This window comes from Balaenoptera physalus, assembly GCF_965194825.1.
Source record: "Balaenoptera physalus genome assembly, chromosome: 2".
NCBI lineage: Eukaryota > Metazoa > Chordata > Mammalia > Artiodactyla > Balaenopteridae > Balaenoptera > Balaenoptera physalus.
Window position 1 is genome coordinate 108,658,771 of NC_138883.1, and position 19,837 is coordinate 108,678,607.

Sequence of the window (19,837 nt, forward strand, 5' to 3'; positions counted from 1 at the left end):
TTTAGTTTAAGCAAAAATATGGTCACGTACTTCCTGATATTCATCAAGAATTTCCATAAGTTTAAACATGTTGTAATTAAACAAACTGGAACAGAAAGCCTTAGCAAGTATACAAAGTTTGGTGGCATACATTTGTTCTATTAACCGAAATCTTGGTTCTAGCTTAACCTTTCAAATCTTGTTTTCCCTTTGTGTCATTTTTCTTGTTGGTTTTAATTTAATTTAATTACTTTGCTATATCGTATGCATCTTAGTAAGGCATCATAAATCCTTTCCGAAACAAGGCAAAGAATAAAAGAAAAGGCAGATACTTTCACAAGTAAAATTTTCATTGCTTTCTTAGCTTGAAGTCCATTAAATCCTGAAATTGTGTGTAAACCTCATGTATGGTTATTTTTCAGCTGAGAGGGTCCATAGCTAACATTAGATTCTAAAACAGTACCACCTCCAAAAAATACTGAAGAACCACTGTTTTTGATACTGTCCCATGTCATATTAACAATGGAATCACTTTAAGCAGTATAATGAACAGTTACATAGTATCATCAATAAATCTATGTTTTCAAATGATATAATTCTGTACAGTCATCAGATGAGTCCCCTTATCGACTGAGATACTTGACATACTTCCCTTTAAACATATAAAGTTTCTATTTCACACAAATCTTATCTGATTGTAAACACATCTAAATGCTTTTAAGCACACAGTTTGTGCCAAATAAATGTAATTTTCATATCCATCCAACATGTTGCACACTAAGGGTACAAAAATATATGCTTTAAAAAAAAAAAGGCAAGAATACTTAAAAATCACAGATAATCCAAAGCCTAATTTTAGTCACTCAAATGTTCCCATCCTACATTCAAAGCTCTCCTACATAAAATGTAACTGACAGATCTGCTGACTGGCTTTTTTCTGTCCCAATGTGTAATGGAAATGATTAAAAAGGAGGAAGCCAAATGAAAAATAGAAAGAAGGATCCCAGTTACACCTAAACTAGTGAGCTCACCATTTCTTCACAAAACAAAATAAAAACTATATATTTTACAAGCCACTAGTATTCCAAGGAACACAAGTTTGGGAAATATTCCTTTATGAAATCATAGTACTCATACCCAGATGTATGAAACAAATTATTTTAAAAAGTTAATTGGCAGCTCACCTAAAATACATAATTACTCACTGTCCATAGGCAATGGTCCATTTCACCAATAAATACTCATTTGCTAAAAGTGTAACTCAACAAATCATACCTGATGGTAATTTCTGCTTCATCCCATTGGACTTTGGCAGACGTGCTGCCCTCCTTGACCATTCCCAGCAGCGTGGCATGGCGCCCAGTTTGCTTGTGAACACACCGACCTCCAACTCTAAGACCAGCATCAACTCCTCCTATCACTGCCAGCACGGGCCATACCTCTATGCAAAGGGTCCTCAGCTGCGGCTCTGACAGGTCAGCAAGGCCATGTCTATTGTGTTTACCTTTCTCTTCCTCTTTGCTCTCCTTCTCCTCTCTCATTTCATTTTCCTCTCGGCTTTGAACCGAGCGGCTTTTCTTTAGCTTCTGACCTGAATCTTTAATACATATCTTAATTTTGTGCAGCCTTTCCATCATTTTTTTGTTAATGCAGTAAGTCCAACGGTCTGTTCGATGAAGGATACGAATAAGCTGAATAGTGGCCTCTGCCAGCACTGCTGCTACTGGACTACAAATGGGGTCTCCTGGAAGTAAATCTCGTGGTGTGCCACGCATCTGCATATCACAAATTTTCACCTATAAAAGAAAAGAGGATAGCAAATGTGTGATTATTAATAGTTCTCCTAAACTATTAATTCTGTAAATTATAAAACTATAAATTCTAGCACATGTATCCCATGTGGAACTAGTATTTGGTCTCCTGATACATATGTATTATACTATTGGCCCCCAATAAGGAGTGAACAAATATTACAGTTCTACTGAAGTTAGTAGCAGTATGGTCCTGTGAAATAAGCTACCCTGTCATTTAAACTGCATGCAGTCTGTGAGCAGGAGTGCTGTTGTGGCCACCCAAAAGATAGATACAGACCAAGGTGTATGTGACTGACTCCATTTAGCACCAACCCCCCACCCCCCGGAAAAGTCTTGAGGATCTATCCACTCTAGTCCTCAAGACACCAGAATAATAACGAGTCCTGGGACCATCTTGTATTGTTCCAGGGGCACAAAGATAAAATCACAAGGCTAGAAAATTGATATATTCCCAATCTGGACATGCATTTCAAATAAGACATAGAGGCTGAAAGAAGAGCAAGACTTGGGTTCAAATCTTAACTCTGTGTAATTTTTGGAAATTATTTAATCTCACTAACCTCAGCTTTTTCATCTGAAAAAAAAAAACTGGCACTAATAACAGTATCTATCTCTTACTATATTAAAGATTAGACTATGCACATAAAGTGCTTATCAGTACAGTGCCAGACACACAGTAAATGTTCAAAAAATGTTAACTATTATTAGTATTGTTTTTTATCAGATTCTGAAGTCAGAAAAGGCTTCTGGGTAGAATAAAGTGATTGATACAAAGCCTATGGTGAAATTAATTCCTTCAAGGTTCACAAATGTTAGGGAGCAATAGGCCATCATTCTAACCAGAACATACCAGAACCTATTCTGGGCTGCAAGAATATCATCAGGGAAAGGGATAAAAGCGGGTACTGGGTTGCCTCTTTATTTCATTTCCAGTTCAGTTTTGTTGACTACCTGGTTCAAGAAGCAGTTCCCCTCTCTCATGAATGGCTAGCTTGAAATTATACCTCCTTGAAAATTTTCAAAATATATTAAAAGCCCAGCATAAATGGTAACTTTCATGGTTAGAATTTACCAAATCTAGCACTTCCATTATAGACACATTATATATATGAGATGGCGTGAAAACTTTCTACTAAAAAATAACTAGAAATTCCAGAGACCAGACCTAGGCTACTTTTACTTGACGTTATATCCTCAAGTAAAAGGATGGGGTAGAAAACAAATCAACCCACAGGGAGACCACAAAGAAGTTTCTCTCTAACTGGGTTTTACATGAGGAGAAAAAAAAGTTTTTAGTGAGAGGGTATCTCTTTAATACTGTCCTCCTGAAGGTTTAAGGTTCAAATTTACACCATCGACAAGGTCTGAGAACCCTCTCAGCTGAATGAATGAAAGGCAGCTTCCCCATCATGACTGAAACCTCCATTATTCACCTAATGGTATCTGATTACATTGAAGATTATTTTTAGATTTTTCTCTCCTATGCACAACTGCCAATAAACCGGATTATCCCTAACCTATTTCCTATAATTCCTATAATTGCACACATGTTTGAAAGTTGACTCACTATATTCAAATTACCAGAATATCAAATAGTGCCTTAATAAAGAGCAAAGGCAACTTCTAAAAGTAATCTAACCTTCATCTGGAAGAGTAAATTATCTGGGCAAGTACTTTTAATAGTAGAAATAGCTTATTATTTCTGTGAACTCTGATGTTAACAAATATTAATAAAAATAACAAATATCCTTTATGCTTAATTATAAAGGTTTGAGGTTTCATTACCTTTTCCCCTGGGTTGCTACTATAGAACATTATGCATGGGTACAACTCTGCTGCATCCACATCTTCAAAAGCTAATTTGGGTTCCTATAGTGTGGCAGAGGTGATGGGAAAAAAAGGAAACAAGATTTTTTTTTAATTGACAATATCCAATACACATTAAGATTCAAAGCTCTTATGAGACAGAATAAGTTACTAGAGCCAAATCTCAATTAACCTTGCTAACCTTGATAAGGAAATTCCACATACAATAAATGATCTTAATTTGTTCCTCTGTTTCAACAATCTTCCTGGGATTTTATTATCTTTCTATTTTTTTTTTTTTGGTGCTGATAAATATTATAAGAACCGAAAGGTATTAGAGAAAAAGCAGAGAAGAGCAAATAATCTATAAACTGAATAGCTAGTACCTGAATAACTGAGTTGAGGATAAATAAAAACAGGAAAACATGCAATGCTTCTGAATGAGTTTCGGTACCTCTCCATTTTTCCCAAAGGAAATGGTCCTGGCTTCCATGTCTAACACACAGGTAATGAAATCTCCTTGAGTAAAGCTGGACAACGTCAGAGTCTGTTCTCCATTGTGATAGAGGTTACCACTGTAGGCCCGATAGAGCCACATATCCGAGGTAGTACGGTGGTTAAAGTCATGTACTGGCCAGCGAGAAACTCCAACACAGGTGCCTTCATTACCTCTGTTTTCCTTCACAATGTAAAACTAAAATGAAAGTGGTAATGTTCACTAATATTCAAAAAACTTGTTTATATACTATTAACTGTATAAAGCCATACTGGGGAATATGTCTGTAAATAATATTTATGAGAATATAAATAAACATATTTTCAGCTTAAGTGAAAATAACAAATGAAATAATTTCATGATTTTGTAAAGATTTTAAGACAAATTTAATCTTTACCTTGTAGAACATTTAGAATAACCTTTGAGTATTTATTTAAAATAAACAATTTTAACTTACATCTTAATTATGAAGCTGAGGAGGTACGTCCAGTCCAGAAAATTATTAATGGAAAGCTTCAATTCTTTATACAAATTTTCTAACTACTCTGTGCAGAAAAGAGTTAATATAGCAGGCCTGAGACTGCTGTCTTTAAAAAGGCACGCTTGTAACACTGGCCCTTGGCTAGTATCTGGGAATTCGACTTGTATACAGTTTCCTACACTGTTAGAAAACTTTCCCTAAATGATTTGGGTGGCTCACCAGGACAAGAATGTTTGAACAAACAATGTGGTTTACACCAAACACGAACTTTCCTTTTGGGAGCTGGAGTTTTGGTACATGCCAGGCAGAGGGTACCTTCATGATCAGTCTCCAGTAAAAATCTTGGGAACTAAGTCTCTAAGGGGGTTCCCTAAAACATCACACACATGTTGCTGCATTTTGTTGCTGGGACAAGAGTGCAGTCCATGTGACCCTTCATGGGAGGGAGAGAACATAAGGAAGCCTCCACGTGGATTCCTCCAGACGTCACCTGTGTCTTTTCTCCTTATTATCCAGTTATGTATCCTTACTACCTTGTTATAATAAACCCCAGTCATCATGAGTACAATGATAATACTGAGTCCTATGAGCCCTTCTATCAAATCTTTGAACATAGGGGTCATCTTCAGGACCTCTGACACAACGGTGGCAACATGAGCTTCACTAGAACAACTCTAAGTCATTAAAATATAATTATATATTTGAGAAAAAGAGAGAGAGAGAACTGGGGAAAGACAAAACTCTAGTGGCTATGGGGTTACAGGTGTTATGAAGCAGCAGGTGAGTGGCTATCTGTTGTGAGAGGTAAAAGTTACCTATGGAATTCAAAAATAATAGATCCAACCCCAGGAGGGTTGGCTCACTGGGTCCCCTGGCTGCTTTTGGCCCTGTAAGCTAAAGTGAGGGGAAAAGAGCAGCCAGAAGAAAATTTGTGTTGTTCTCTCCTCTAGGTGGGAAGAGAAAGAGAGCCCAAGCATTCCCACACATGGGCTTTGGACGGGCCAAAGAAGGAAAATTAGCTTGCAGCTGCTCTCTTGTCCAGGTGGGAGGGGGAAAAGTTCAAAAATTCCTGAAGGTGAGTTTGGGGTAGACCAAAAATATTAGAAGTATGTGTTGCTCTTTCCTCCGAGTGAGAGGAGATAAGGTTATTTAAATCAGTTCCCAGGGCTGGAGTAAAACTTTAAATAGATGAAAGAAAGGAAGAAAGGGAGAAATGGAAAAAGGGAGAGAGAGAAAAGAAGAAAAGAAAATACTCCAGCAATTTTCTTTAGCCTAGATGCTGTCACTGCTGTACCAGTGCCCTGGCCCAACCAATTAACCCTATAAATGCTAAATTTACTGCTAGGGGTCTGAGTAAACTTGAGATCTGAGGGAAAAGGGAAAAGTAAATTTTATAAAACAGCTTCGTTTTGTGGCTACTGCATCTGGATGTATGATAAAAAATGATGTAAAATGTTATATGCTTGTAACTTCATAAATACTAAGAGATCATCCTGATAAGTAAAAGCTGCAAAGGAAGAATGTCAGTGGGACACAACTTCCTTGCTTTTTGCCCCAGGTGAGTAGATTGGAACTTAAATTCTTTGAGTACTGGAAACAAAACAAGCCTCCATAACTGATGATTTTTTGTTATGATTTTTGCCTATTAGAACTGCTAGAAAAAAGGGAGACAAAATAAAAAGAGTGGCAATCTCCACATAGAAATATACTTTGAGAGTTTTAAAAAGCAGTTGTTAGTTGCCAATTAGTTCTTATAAAATCAGATGTCTGACCCTTAGAGGCTGATGATTTTCTAGCCTGAAATGCATATTTTTGAGTGGGTAAATTTGTACTCTAAGATTGAGAAGGCAAAAAGAGCTTAGGAAAGCCTTGCTCGTCACGTAGACTTAAAATGCAGCTGTCTGATCCTACAGCATTTAGGCTTTATTGCTGCCCCCAAAAGTTGCCAATTTTATAGAATCCTCAATTCACAGCTTCCAACTGCCTGGACCTGCCTCTAAGTTAAAACCTCGTACTGTCTGCTATGGGCTGTTTCAACCCAACATGAGCTGTGTTCAACTAAAAGCAGGCACCAGCCTAATGAACAAAAATCAGACGTGGGGACTGGTGAAGATTTAGTTGGTGCAGCCATAAAATGAAAACTTCATGGATTCTAGCTGGACTGTCCAGGTCTCTTATATATGCCCCTGGGAAAGGGCCTGTTCTTTTGATAACCATCTAATTTGAGCTGCTGATTGGCTTTTTATTTCTGACATAGAAACTGACTACATTCCTAACTTTGATTCTTACCGAAAGCTGAAAGTTGGAGGAGGGCATACCCAGGGTGCATGACCTCTATGTCCACTCTTATAACAGACTGGACTCTTGACCTCTTCTTGGGGAGGTCTCACTGCTGTTGACTTTCTATGTTCAGCTTTTTGGACTAGTAGTAGTTTGCAACAACAGACTGATAGCTTGATTCAATATCTGATACACACACCTAGTAAGACAGTTTATTAAATGAAGCTCTCCCCAGAAAAAGACTGATCTTTCCTAGGCTGCTCACTGGATAAATGATTAGGATAAAAGGCGTAGAAGGTTTTGTAAACCTATTCTGGAAAACAATTTTTTTAATTGGGATTTTGTCCTGACCAACTGCTAACCTTTCTGGTTAAGTTGTATCAATATAAAAACATTTTTGTTAAAAAAAAAGAAGTTTTCATGTGGAAATTCTTTTGTCCCTCTTGCACCTAACCCTTCTGGACAAAAGGTCTAGACGAAGATAAAAAAATGACTGAAAAAATCTGAAGTTATAATAACTAAATGGGAAACACTGATTTTAGAATAATGGTGGGGGTGGGGAGGGGGAGGAAAAAAAACCAACCCAGGCCCTGGGGAAGTGTGGAAGAAGAGGGAGGGCATAAATGATCACTGTTTTTTCGGAACTGCTCCTCCTCCCGGGGGGGAAAAAAGCCATGCTGTCAAGAAGGCTGTTTTTTCTTTTTTTTTTTTTTTTTTAAATAGATCTTTATTGGAGTATAATTACTTCACAATACTATGTTAGTTTCTGTTGCACAACAAAGTGAATCAGCCACATGCATAGAGCACTTTAAATTCAAACTAACTTCTGAGTCTTATACCTGACAGGCTATAAGAAGCAGGGGGTGACCCCAGGTCCTGGAATTTCCACAGAACACCTCCAGATGTCATCCACACTCTTAAGGCAGATAAAATGATGTCACAGACAAACAAAACCATTTAACAAACTGTCCTTCAGAGGCAGTCCCTCTGAAACCAGGCACTCAATTAAATTACTTAGACTGCAATGGGAACAGAAGGTGGGAGGCCCCCTGATGGGAGATCACACTGGGGTCCTGTTAACTTGTTCTGCCTGACTACTGTATATCCTGATTAGGGATATCTTGACAATTATAAACTCATTTCCAGGGATACCACGTATGACCTCTGGAATTGTACTTTTTGTGTATGCACCCTATTCTGAACCCTGGACTGGCCAGAGTTGTGCTGTGCTAAATTTAAGGACAAAGTCACTTGACTTTTTAAGATAGACCTTTACAATTAATGAGATTTGTTTTAACTGGCTAAGTCTAAGACCCCTGAAGTCAGTACTGGAGGTCAGTCTCACCCTGCTTTCTGGGGTCCTACCAGCTAATAATATTAATTTTATTGTAAAAACACTGTGGCCAAGAGCCAGCCAAGGAGGTGGACTGTGCAAAAAAAGAAGTAACACAGCAGAGACTGCTATCCTTAGAAATGTCTGCTTGCAATGTTGGTCCTCGGCTGGCACCTGGGAACTTGTCTGGTAAATAGTTCCCTACACTGATAAAAAATCTCCCTGACTGATATTGGTGGCTTATTGTGCTTAGACTGTATGACAGTATGGTTTATGCTAAAAACCCGCTTTCTTTCTGGGAATCTAAAAAAGGCCAGGCAGAGAGTATGTGACCAGCACTCAACAAAAATGTTGGGCACTCAGTCTCTAATACGCTCTCCCAGGAAGAAACATCACACATATGTTACTGCATTTTCATTGCTGGGTGTGCACTGTGTGATCCTTCATGGAAGGGATGATTATGATTTTTCAACCTTAGACTTAAAAAAATTTTTGAGGTAATTTTACAATTACAGGAGAGTTACAAAAATAATACAGGGTTTCTGTATATTCTTCACTGAGTTTCCATTTATGTTAAAATCTTACATAGTAATAGAACATTTACATAAGATGATTTTTTTAATAGTGTTTCCATACGTTTTTTATAATAACCTAGGAGGAAAGTACTAAAAAATAAAATGCTTTTGAAAACTACTTGGAATTCTACGTACCTTCCACTGATAGCACCCAGAAGTTACTCCAGTTGATGCCAATCCATATCCTTTTCCTCCACTGCCATGAGTTAAAATCTGTCCGTTCTCCACTATGCAACACTGAGCTTTCTCTGGGTCAAAGGACACTTCTTGTATAGGAAGATTCTCATCTTCCTCCTCCAACTCTCCCTGCTTCTACCAGAAAGGAAACTGGGTCAGTACTTTGAACGAACTCAGGTTCAGCTCCTGAGATCTCCTTGGGTTGATTCCACAAATATTTATTATCCACTATGTACCAGTTACGGCACAGACCACGGAACACAATCACACATACAGCATGGTCCCTGTGCCCGTGAAGCGCTGACAGCTCAGTCAGGGGACGGAGAGACAAATAAATAACACCAGCATTGTAGTGCGAGAATAAAAGAAGTTACACGACAGGTATAGCAGAAACATATAAGTGTTAAGTTTCTAACCAGGCTTGGGAAGGATAAGGTAAGCATTCAAAAGAGGATGACTTCTGAGCTGAATCCTGAATGATGAGAAGGCATTAAGCAGCCGATCAAAGTACAGAAAGAAATTTAAGACAGTATGTACAGCATGTGCCAAGTCATGGAGGTGAAACAGAGTTCACTGATTTAAAGAATTGTAAGCAGTATGGAATATCTGGAGGATGAGACTGAAAGAGGACAAGGAACTAGAAAGAGAAGAAGGAACAAAATCATGGAAGGCCTTCAATGCCATTCTAAGTTTATTCTTTACTCTAGACAATAGGGAGTGCCTACACAGAATGATTTATACAGAGGAACTACTATCAGACCTATGTTTTATAAACATTGTTTTACCAGGAGTATACAGGATGAAAGCAGAGAGAACAATCAGGAGTTTACTGCAAGAGTTCAGGTAAGAAATACTGAGGACTTAAATTCATTCATTTGCTCAATGGGTATTTAATAAGCATCTACTATGTACCAGGCACTATACCAGGTCCTATATACTCAGCAGTATACTAGACAGATAAGGTCTCTGCTCTCATAGAACTTATATTTTAGAAGGTGGAGATAGAAAATAAACAAGGAAATAGCAGGTAATAAGTGCTATGATGAAATCAAAAAAGGTGATGTGATAAAGACTGTGTGGCAACTGACTCTAGATTGAGGATCAGGAAAGGACAATGAAGAAGTGATAATTAAGTTGAGACATGAATAATAAGTTGACTTCTGAGAAACATATCTGAGAGAAGTATTCTAGGCAGAGAGAATAGCTGGCACAAAGCCCAAAGGAAGGAACAAGCTTAGTGTGTTCAAGACACAGGAAGAAGGCAAGTTGTTCACAGTGTAGTGAGCAAAGAGGAGAGAACAAGGAGTTCTAGAATTTATCCCAAGAATGATTAAAAACCACTGGTGGGTTTTTTAAGCAGAGGACGAACATGCTCTGATTTATAATCTTAAAAGATCACACTGGATCCTGTGTAGAGAACGGACTATAGGGAGTTAACAATGGAAGCAGAAAGACCAGTTAGGAGAATATTGCATAATCCAGGCCAGAGATGGTAGTGGCTTGGAGTAGGGTGATGGCAGAGGAATGAGGAGGTGGAAAATTCAAGTTAAGTCTTAACATGAGAAGTCAACAGGACTTGGAGATTGTACGGACAGAGAAAATGTGGGTGTGTGTGATAGAAAGAGAGGAATCAAGGATGACTCCTTGGTTTTCTGGTTGAGTCACTTACTGGGAAAGCCTGGGGCAGGAACAAGAGGTAACAGAACTACAGATGCTACTAAGTACGAGAGGCCTATGACACTGTTATTCAAGTCGTAAGGCAAGCAGAAGATGGGTACATGTCTGGAATTCAGGAAAAATGTCAAAAAAGGAATTAAAAATCAATGGCATACGGATCTGAAAAAGGTTTTGCTGGCTACAGGAAATGGAATGGAAGTGACAGTTGAAGAAAAAAAGGGGTCTTGGGACCAAGCCTTGGGATACTCCAGCAGTTAGATTAAAAGGAAGAGGAAATATAAATAAAAGAGGATGAGAAGAAGAGGCCATTGTACTGGGACAGAAGGAAAACCAGAAAAAGTGTGGAATCATGAAAACTAATAGAAAGATTAAGGTAGCTAGATGGATGGATTCAAGAACTATTTAGGAGGTAAAAATCAATGAGTTCTAGGGACCACATGGGTGGGGACATTAGGAGAATTCCCAGGAATTCAGGTTTGAAAAGTTAGTTGAGTGTTAGTGCCACCAATAAAAATGGGATAGGAAGAAAAGGAGAAAGGTTTGAAGGAGAGACACCTGGGCTATCATTCAAGTTTGGAAGGCAGTGCATGTAGTGAAAATGGTTGTGGGTATGACTGAGACTGCTGGAAAAGCTAAAGACAGAACTCTGAGGAACACTGGAATTTGGGATGGAGGCAAGGAGAAAGTCACACCAAAGAAGAGATGCCTCCAGAGGGAATCAGGATTGGCAGAGGGGATCTAGGAGAAAGTAGTGTTTTGAAAACAACAGAAGGCTAGAGTTTCCAGAGGTCAAGTAAGCTGTGGATAAAAAGCCGTACACTGTATTACCAATAACACCTACCTCTGTCATTTAATTTCAGTGCTTTGATGGAAGATAAACAATTGGGCTGAAAAGATAATGAGAAGTAAGGAAGTGACTTAAACATATACAAGATTACTCTTCCCAGAAGCTTAGCAATGAAGGATGAGAGAATATAGGGAAGGCTTCATGGATAAAAAATAAATTTAGAAGGGTGGGAATAAGAGATGTTTATAAACTGAGGGGAAAGAACCAGTGGAGAACGAGACACAGTACAAAGAAGAGACTGAATAACTGATAGAACAAAGTCTCTCAAAGGAGAAAGGATCCAGAGACAGGTGGCAAGATATTCACATGTCTGTCTAAAAATACCTTTTTGGAAGAATCAAGTACCTGTAATTTTATTTCTTGTTCTTTTTCCTTTATCTGAATAGCATATTTGGCCTGAGCAATGGGTGTCTCCCACATACAATCCGACAGGAGGGAAAACAGACGTTCAACAACCTATTTATTGAAGGAAAAAGAATGATAAAATTTGTAAAGGATCATTTTAACTATTTTTAGAAAAGATAAATCATGTAACTATAACATTAAGTCACATGTGAGATTTAATTATACCAATGTCTGACAGCTACTTTGGGTGGATGCAAGTTAAATATCATTTTTTAGAAAGACCATTAACCCACTACAAAGTGGGTTCGACTGTCCTCATGTTGCCCCACTATATGGACCTCTGATGAGGCCATGCAGCCTCACATCTTTCTCTCTAGATGCCCAAACCTAGGAAGAAATTGCACAAATTTTCCTTTCTTTCTGACCTTGAAAGTATTCACTATACCACTACTCCTCACATCCCATAACTCACTTAATTTCTCTTTCTCCTTGCTTAGAGATGAAAAAATTTAAAAAGCAATCTCAGAAGTGGAAGTCGTGCTATTGAATAAATGACAAATTTACAACTGAAGAGACCATGAGTTTAGATTTTCAGTGCATCATGTTGCACATGTAAAGAACATCTTCTAATAACTTTAAAAATAGAAACCTGGGCCATTTGATCATCTTCTACACCAGATTCACAAGCTGGTAGCACAGCCTCAAGGACATGAAGTGCAAGGAGCCTCGTTCTTAAGTTACCAACTAGAGGAATTCCTGGAGGGGGAAAAAGACATTTTCTTATTATAAATGTGACTTAAATTCAAAGTTTAAATAAACCTCTTGAAAAAAATCTCTGAGGCTGCTAAGTATTTAGGATGGAACAGACTTCACTTCAGCATATTATCACAAGAATTCTGGATTCATCCCATATCCATTAATGTATATGAATATCCATGTTTGTGTTTCAGTTTTTATGTATGTAAGGGAACAGCACTATAATAACTACCTGTGCCAAGTACTGTGCTATGCATTTCATACACATTAATAACTCTGTTGATCCTCACAAATCCTACATTATATCCCTATTTTACTGATGAGGAAACTGAGGCTCAGAGAAGTTAAGTAACTTGACCAAAGCCACACAGCTCAGTAGAGACAGAAGTAGAATTGTAAATGACAGGTCTGTTAATCTCTAAAGCTCAGACTTATCATCACCTTTAATTGCTTCTGACTGCATCTATGCCCTGACAGCCTCACAGGGTTAATGGGGAGTAAGCAGTTTGTACTTCTCTAAAGTAAGCAAAGATACAGACAGGATACTGATGCTCTTTTTTCTATCCATTACTACAACACAACCAGTAGAAATAAATGAATATCTGATTTTTCTTCATACTCTAAGAACTTAATCAATATTACAGAAGGCTTACCTTATTAAAGGAGAAAAAAAGCTATTGTAAGTTATACTAGTTAAGAAAAACTGTTGGGAAAATGAGTATAAACTTACTAGATATAAAGCTAAGATGTGTATTTACAGAAGAACCCTGGTTTGAACAACTGATCTGAAAATAGTAGTTACCTGTAAATGGCAGATCTTTTAAGAAAATAAGAGAAAGGTAAGGGCTCTTTTGAATAAACTGCTGTTTTATTTGCAGCACAGCTGATCAGTTTTGGAAATTCTTTAAATACTTTTAACAACAAATGAATTTCTTGCCAGAATTTGCTACCACAAAATGACTGGGATAATTCTGCTGTAAGAACATTAACATTTAGTATGACTCCATTTACTGTATTTTTGCAGTTAATAACTGTAGCTGTTATGTTAATAATAAGTTGTCTGTATTCTTTTTTTGTTTATGCCAATCTTAAAACAAAGATACAGGATCTGAATTTTTTAAAAATTGAATACACATTAAAAAAAGTAAAAAGAAACACCAATAAACTATATTGAGAGTGTATACATATAAAACAGCATGTACCATAGAAGACTATATTATGTTTCAGCACATTTAAGAAAGACTAGGGATGATGAGAAAGTTCTGGAAATGGAAAGTAGTGATGGTTGAGCAACATTGTGAATGTACTTAATGTCACTGAATTGTACACTTAAGTGGTTAAAATGGTAAACTTTATTTTATGCATATTTATCACAATAAAAAAAAACAGATTAGGAAAGGACTGATAGTAATCTATGCAAGCAGACCAGACTTTTAGGCTAAGAACCAGGAATTAAGCTTATTATATAGAACTCTCATAGATAGCATACAATCAGAAGTTACAAATCAAGGCAACAGAAATCATATCATGATAAGAACAGACAAACTCCGATCTGCATTTTGATAATCCAAGAAGTAAACTCAAAATCTGTGTCAAATTATCATATTAAACAGGATGTTCTCTGCTTATTTTTATTATTGTAATCTGAACTAGAGCCAAGTTCTCTGCATTAAATCCATGATCTTCTCCAGTGCTACCTTCTATTATTAATTCCTCTCAATTTTTACTCCTGAGATTACTCTTCTTTCAATCAAATAAGTACTCATAAAACAAGAAAGAAAAGCCTTAAAATCAAGGTCAAGTATCCAATGTTGTTATCTGAATAAAACACAAGTGATGTACAAAATACTGTAAAATAAGACAAAGGTCACATACCTGAAGAACATTTCTGAGATGCTATATTTAAAAGCACCTCTGTCCACTTTGGGGAAGCCATTTTTGACTGAATTGCTTTTGAAGATACAACTCTGCGAAGAAAAACTAGAAAATCCCCCAGGTGCAGTTCGGCTGCGCGTTGTTTCCTAAGAGCAGCTAAAGAATGAACAGACAAGTCTACATTACAACCAAAATCCAACAGGAAACAGTCTTATATCAAATAACTTACACTTAGAGTGCAGTAAGCACACACCTAATTCAAAACCTAGGTTGTCAGTTAGCTGCTGAATTTTTAAAACTTAAAAAACAGGAGAAAGGTCAGAATATAAAGTCAAACATAACATCTTTTACAACTGTGTACAGTAACAATGAGCTTGCTAGAATAAAGTATGTGTACTTGGTTTTGTGCATTTTTCTTTTTTTACTGCTATTCTAAAAAGTAACAGTTCTCTATCCAAGTCTAGAGTTCTACTAGATAGAATTTGAGGGAGATGGTCTGTAAACCCCCTAAAATTGTATGAAAAACTGTCTGGGGAATTCCATGGCACTCCAGTGGTTAGGACTCGGCACTTTCACTGCTGAGGGCCTGGGTTCAATCCCTTGTTGGGGAACTAAGATCCCACGAGCCACGCTGCATGGCCAAAAATAAAGTAAAATAAAATAAATGCCTCAAACTGAAAAATATTCTTTAAAAAAAAACAAACAAAACTGTGTCTGTGTGTGCATTTGCCTAGTAAGAAAGTTGACAACTTTGATCACATTTTCAAAAAGTCCATCATCTGTCCACCACCTCCCCTACCCTCTGCCCCAGTCAAATTAAGAATTACATCTCAGGACTTCCCTGGTGGTCCAGTGGTTAAGAATCTGCCTTCCAAAGCAGGGGACATGGGTTCGATCGCTGGTCGGGGAACTAAGATCCCACATGCTGCAGGGCAACTAAGCCCACGTGCAGCAAACTACAGGGTCCATGTGCTCTGGAGCCCGCACGCCACAACTAGAGAGAAGCCTGCGCACCGCAACAAAAGATCCTGCATGCTGCAACTAAGACCTGACGCAGCCAAAAATAGATGAATAAATATTAAAAAAAAAAAAAGAATTAATCTCTAAAAAAGACTTTGTGTTTTCATATTCTACAAAAAAACAAATTTCTAGGCCTGGGTCTGGTTTGCCTGACCTTAAACTCTATGTAAAGGATCTTTCCACAAACTTGCTCTAAACAGTCATTCCAATTTTCCCACCAGTATCAACACTCTTATCACCTCTCTAATAGTTTCTCTCTAATAGCTTCCCTCCCCCCTGTACATTTTGAAGCCAAAGAACTTTCTGCTCTTCCTCTAACATGCCATGTTCTCATATCGTCCAACAACTTTCATACCTCCCTAGCCTGGCTAAGACCCACTCAAAGCCTGGGTGAAGAAGTTTGCCAGTGGGGTAGATTCCCAGAATGTCAATCCCTAAGGGGCATTAAAACATGGAAAATCATAACAATTTGGACAGGCACTCCTTTCAGGGAGATCCTGGCACATCAAATTAAGAAATACACAGACAAATCACTTGTGATAGAGGGGAGACCACCCCCTGCCAAATGGCATGTCTGAATAGCCATTAATCTATCTTCATAGACATCTCTTTAACTACAGGGCTTTTGTTTTGCTGAGATGGGTGTGCAGGTCTATGATAGAACTAACCTGCTAGGGATAATTAGAGAAAAAGCTAAGAGCTCCTTCTCTACATTTCCTCTTCACAGTACTCTACCTCTTCTTTACTTCTTTAGTCTTTGCTAATATACAAACATTTATTATATTAGTTTGAAGAATATAAAATTATTAGTCTGCCCTAGGTACCTACATCTCACTCCAACCTTGTTCCTACACATTCCTTCAAAATCCAGTTCAAAGCTACCTCTTCCATGAAACTTTCTCTCTTGGTAGAGATCCCTGGGAAAATCTCTTTTAGGAGGCCTCCATCCTACCCCACTCTCACTCCCAGCAAGTATTTCTGTAACACGACACTAAATTAATTAAATTAATTAAAGCCTGGAGACCTTAAATATAAAGCTGGTTAATACAACTTGATGATACAGTTTGTGTTTCAGTAACAGTACTACGTTTGAAATGAAGAGTACACCTTACTTTCAGTTAAGTATTTTAGAGAGTATGTGGAGTTATTAATACCTGGTCCACCTGTCTCTGAATGCCTGGCCACCACTGACTAGAATCTGTCTCACTCCCAGCCATCCCCATAAATAGAATGGGTGCAACCTGAGGGGAATGGATGTGGACTCAGTCTGCTGTTACACCTGCTGAGATTCATCACAGTTTCTTTTTTTACTGGATATGGAAGGATCCAGTTTTCTTGGGGAGCTATAGGCTGAGAAGTAACTCTACTGTGTCTTCCCTGCCATCCATATGTGCAGTACTCAACAGAGGGGTAAGAAACTACTACCTGAAACAACCCTGTATTCCCAAACTGGATCTCAGGAAAAAGGGAGGTGGCATTAAAAGCCTGTTTTTATTTTATCATACCTTCTGAGTCTGCCCATGCTCTTTGTATAAGCAACATACTTGCTATATAAAGAAGTAACTTGCCAGAGGTTCAGCCTCTGAAACCAAAACCTAGCCCTAAATTAGACTCATACATCCTCCTAGATTCTGACCAAAGAGATTTAGCTATTTCTTCTGAGCTTATTGTATTACACTGTAATTATCTGTTTAAACATCTACCTTCCTCATTTCCCTAGAAGGTCCTTGAGGGCAGAGATAATGTTTTGTCATTTTTGTATCCCCAGCATATTCCTTTATCCACCCACCTATCTATACAGTATTAATATTAAATACTACTTTATTTATTTAAATATTATTTATTATAATATTCCAATATTAACATTAACATTCCTTGAGCTCTTACTATGTGCTAGACACTGCTCTAAGTCCTTTACAAGTATTAAATTATTTAATTCTCACAACAGTCTTGGAAGGTTGGGTCTATTACTCTTATTTTTATCTATCTATCTATCTGATCCAGAAAGGGTTTAATGGCTCCCAGAGCTTATTAAGGTAATAAGACATCGAATAAATGACCTGTTTTAGACCTTTATTCCCTTAATATATAACAGACATGTATAGTAGTTCTCCTGTTCAGGGTTTACGTTCTACTGAAATACAATGTTCACCCTCCTGTTCAGGGTTTACGTTCTACTGAAATACAATGTTCACTATAGTTTTTTTTTTTTTTTTTTTGGCTGCGCCATGCGGCTTGCAGGATCTTAGTTTCCCAACCAGGGCTTGAACCCGCACCCTCAGCAGCAAAAGCACAGAGTTCTACCCACTGGACCACGAGGGAATTCCCACAATGTTCACTATAGTTTTTAAAAGCTATAAGGAGACGACCATATTACAGCAAGCAAAAATTATTACAGCTAAGTATAATGAAGAATTTTTTAGTGACTAGAGAACAGAACAGCCTAGCAAGAAGTTCAGCTCCCTTAATTCTAACCCAATTCCCAAATATTAAAACCCTTGGTCCTGGGGGAACACTTAAAACAAGAATGCAACCCAGGAGATGGGCTGTCAGGATCAAATGCTACAAGAACAGAATCTGGGGAAATCAGTCACCTAGAACCTCTAAGTTCTAGAGCCACAACAGCCAAGGAGAGGCTGAACTTAGACACTGAGTGGTACAGTTGCTACATCAGGGTTAACCAACTCTAAGGAGAGGAAGTTCAGTCAGAGGCACCTCTAAACCATACATATTTGGAGAAAAAAGGGGTTTCTAAATGAACAAATAAAAATCCTCTCATGCCTCACAATAGAAAGAACTTTACATTCTAATGATATTCACACAATGTGCATTCAATAAATGCTTGTAAATAATGACAGAGAAAAAAGATTTAAGATACCTCTGAAGTCTCTCTTCTCAGTTTCTCCACTAGAGTCAATTTTCTTTTCTTCTTCATCCTCTTCTCCTTCTCCAAAAGAGGCCATAAGTAGTACACCGGCCTGGGACAACAAATTCTTCAACTGACTACAGAGTAGATCCAACAAAGATTGAACTACCTTGGGGCTCAGTTTATCAGCATAGGTCCTACATGAAATAACAGGAAAAAAATAAATGGTAATTACACAGAAGGGCAAATGTGCTTAAACAAATGAAGGAGATTACGGTGAAATGGAAATCACTAAAATGTGAAAGACCAGGCCCCACACAGTTCTACCAAGACATCTACAATGCTCACCCTGTAGTGATGGCTAGAATCTGGAGCAATCTTGTACTAGCCACTTTTAAAGCTGTGCTTAGCTGGGAAACACCCGTTTTTGGCAACAACTGAAGAGGCTGTCCTAGCATGGTGTCTGTGCCACATAACTGCGACAATACATTTAGCAGACCAGTGGAAATCGCCAAAGAAACATCTACTGGTTGATAGTGAACACTCAGGGCAAAAACTGTAACCAAAAGGAGACGCTGCTGGGCTTCTAAAAAGAAGAAAGAAGGCAGTTGAGAATCTTCTTTGAAGTTAACAAAGCATTTACTAAAATAAATCATATTCCAAAATATAAATAGTAGTATGGAACACTATTACACTTTCAAGTATTTATTCTTTACCTATAAGCTGACCTAATGTTAAACACAGAACATTAGCTACCTAGCATAACCTCAGGCCAAAATGTTACTTGCACCTTATATTTGCATGTGCAGTTACTCACCAATGTGATGCTTGTTTGCTTGCAGGGCTCTCTCCAGAGTAGCAGACAATTGTTGATAAATCTTATGCACAGCCATCTGGATTTCAATCTGAATATTTCTCTTAGCTGCTCTGATCCCATCCTAAATTACACACAAAGATTTACCTTTTCTATTAACAACAACAACACTTTCTACCCAAATGAAAGTAAAAGCATTTTATTCCTAGCCTATGCTAGAGCCCTATGGTGGTTTTTAATTATTTAGTATATTTCAGTATATAAAAGTTTTATAATAAATTTATTTTTCAATGCTTGAAAATTCTTGATTCTATATAATCTCTCTCCTTTCCCACAAAGCATTTTTCCTCTCTAAACATGGAAGACATAAAGACAACACTTCAAAAAAACAGTTCAAGCAATCAGAGAAACTAGGTAAAATGATCAAGTCTAAAATGTAAATTCTTGAAACCCATCCTCCCAAACACCAATCCCTATCCCAACTTAGATCTACCTCTATGCAATTTGGCTAAGGGTTAATAAAACTGAGCCAGCAAAGAATCTAAAAGTACAGTAGTACCATGGCTTACCTAATGGCTTATCTAACCCCAGCTATACTCAGGAAACTAAACCAATGAGGTATCTTTAAGTCACTTAGGTCTTTATATTTTTAAACCTCAATTCTAAACACCAAAAAGTTTAGCATTATTAAACTGG

The 19,837-nt window shown here is 37.7% G+C and overlaps 1 protein-coding gene across 1 annotated transcript in view; it reads right to left on the reverse strand.

Moving 5' to 3' along the window:
- The window catches only part of HERC1 (HECT and RLD domain containing E3 ubiquitin protein ligase family member 1), a 214,066-nt gene that overhangs the window by 74,866 nt on the left and 119,363 nt on the right, over positions 1 to 19,837 (reverse strand). The window contains exons 28-37 of the mRNA XM_082449135.1: positions 19,145 to 19,265; positions 18,676 to 18,913; positions 18,340 to 18,524; positions 14,442 to 14,597; positions 12,460 to 12,566; positions 11,811 to 11,921; positions 8,900 to 9,076; positions 4,054 to 4,293; positions 3,579 to 3,662; positions 1,255 to 1,775 (exon numbers count right to left, since the gene is read on the reverse strand). Coding sequence (XP_082305261.1) covers positions 1,255 to 1,775; positions 3,579 to 3,662; positions 4,054 to 4,293; positions 8,900 to 9,076; positions 11,811 to 11,921; positions 12,460 to 12,566; positions 14,442 to 14,597; positions 18,340 to 18,524; positions 18,676 to 18,913; positions 19,145 to 19,265 — 1,940 coding nt within the window. The remainder of the gene's footprint in view (positions 1 to 1,254; positions 1,776 to 3,578; positions 3,663 to 4,053; positions 4,294 to 8,899; positions 9,077 to 11,810; positions 11,922 to 12,459; positions 12,567 to 14,441; positions 14,598 to 18,339; positions 18,525 to 18,675; positions 18,914 to 19,144; positions 19,266 to 19,837) is intronic.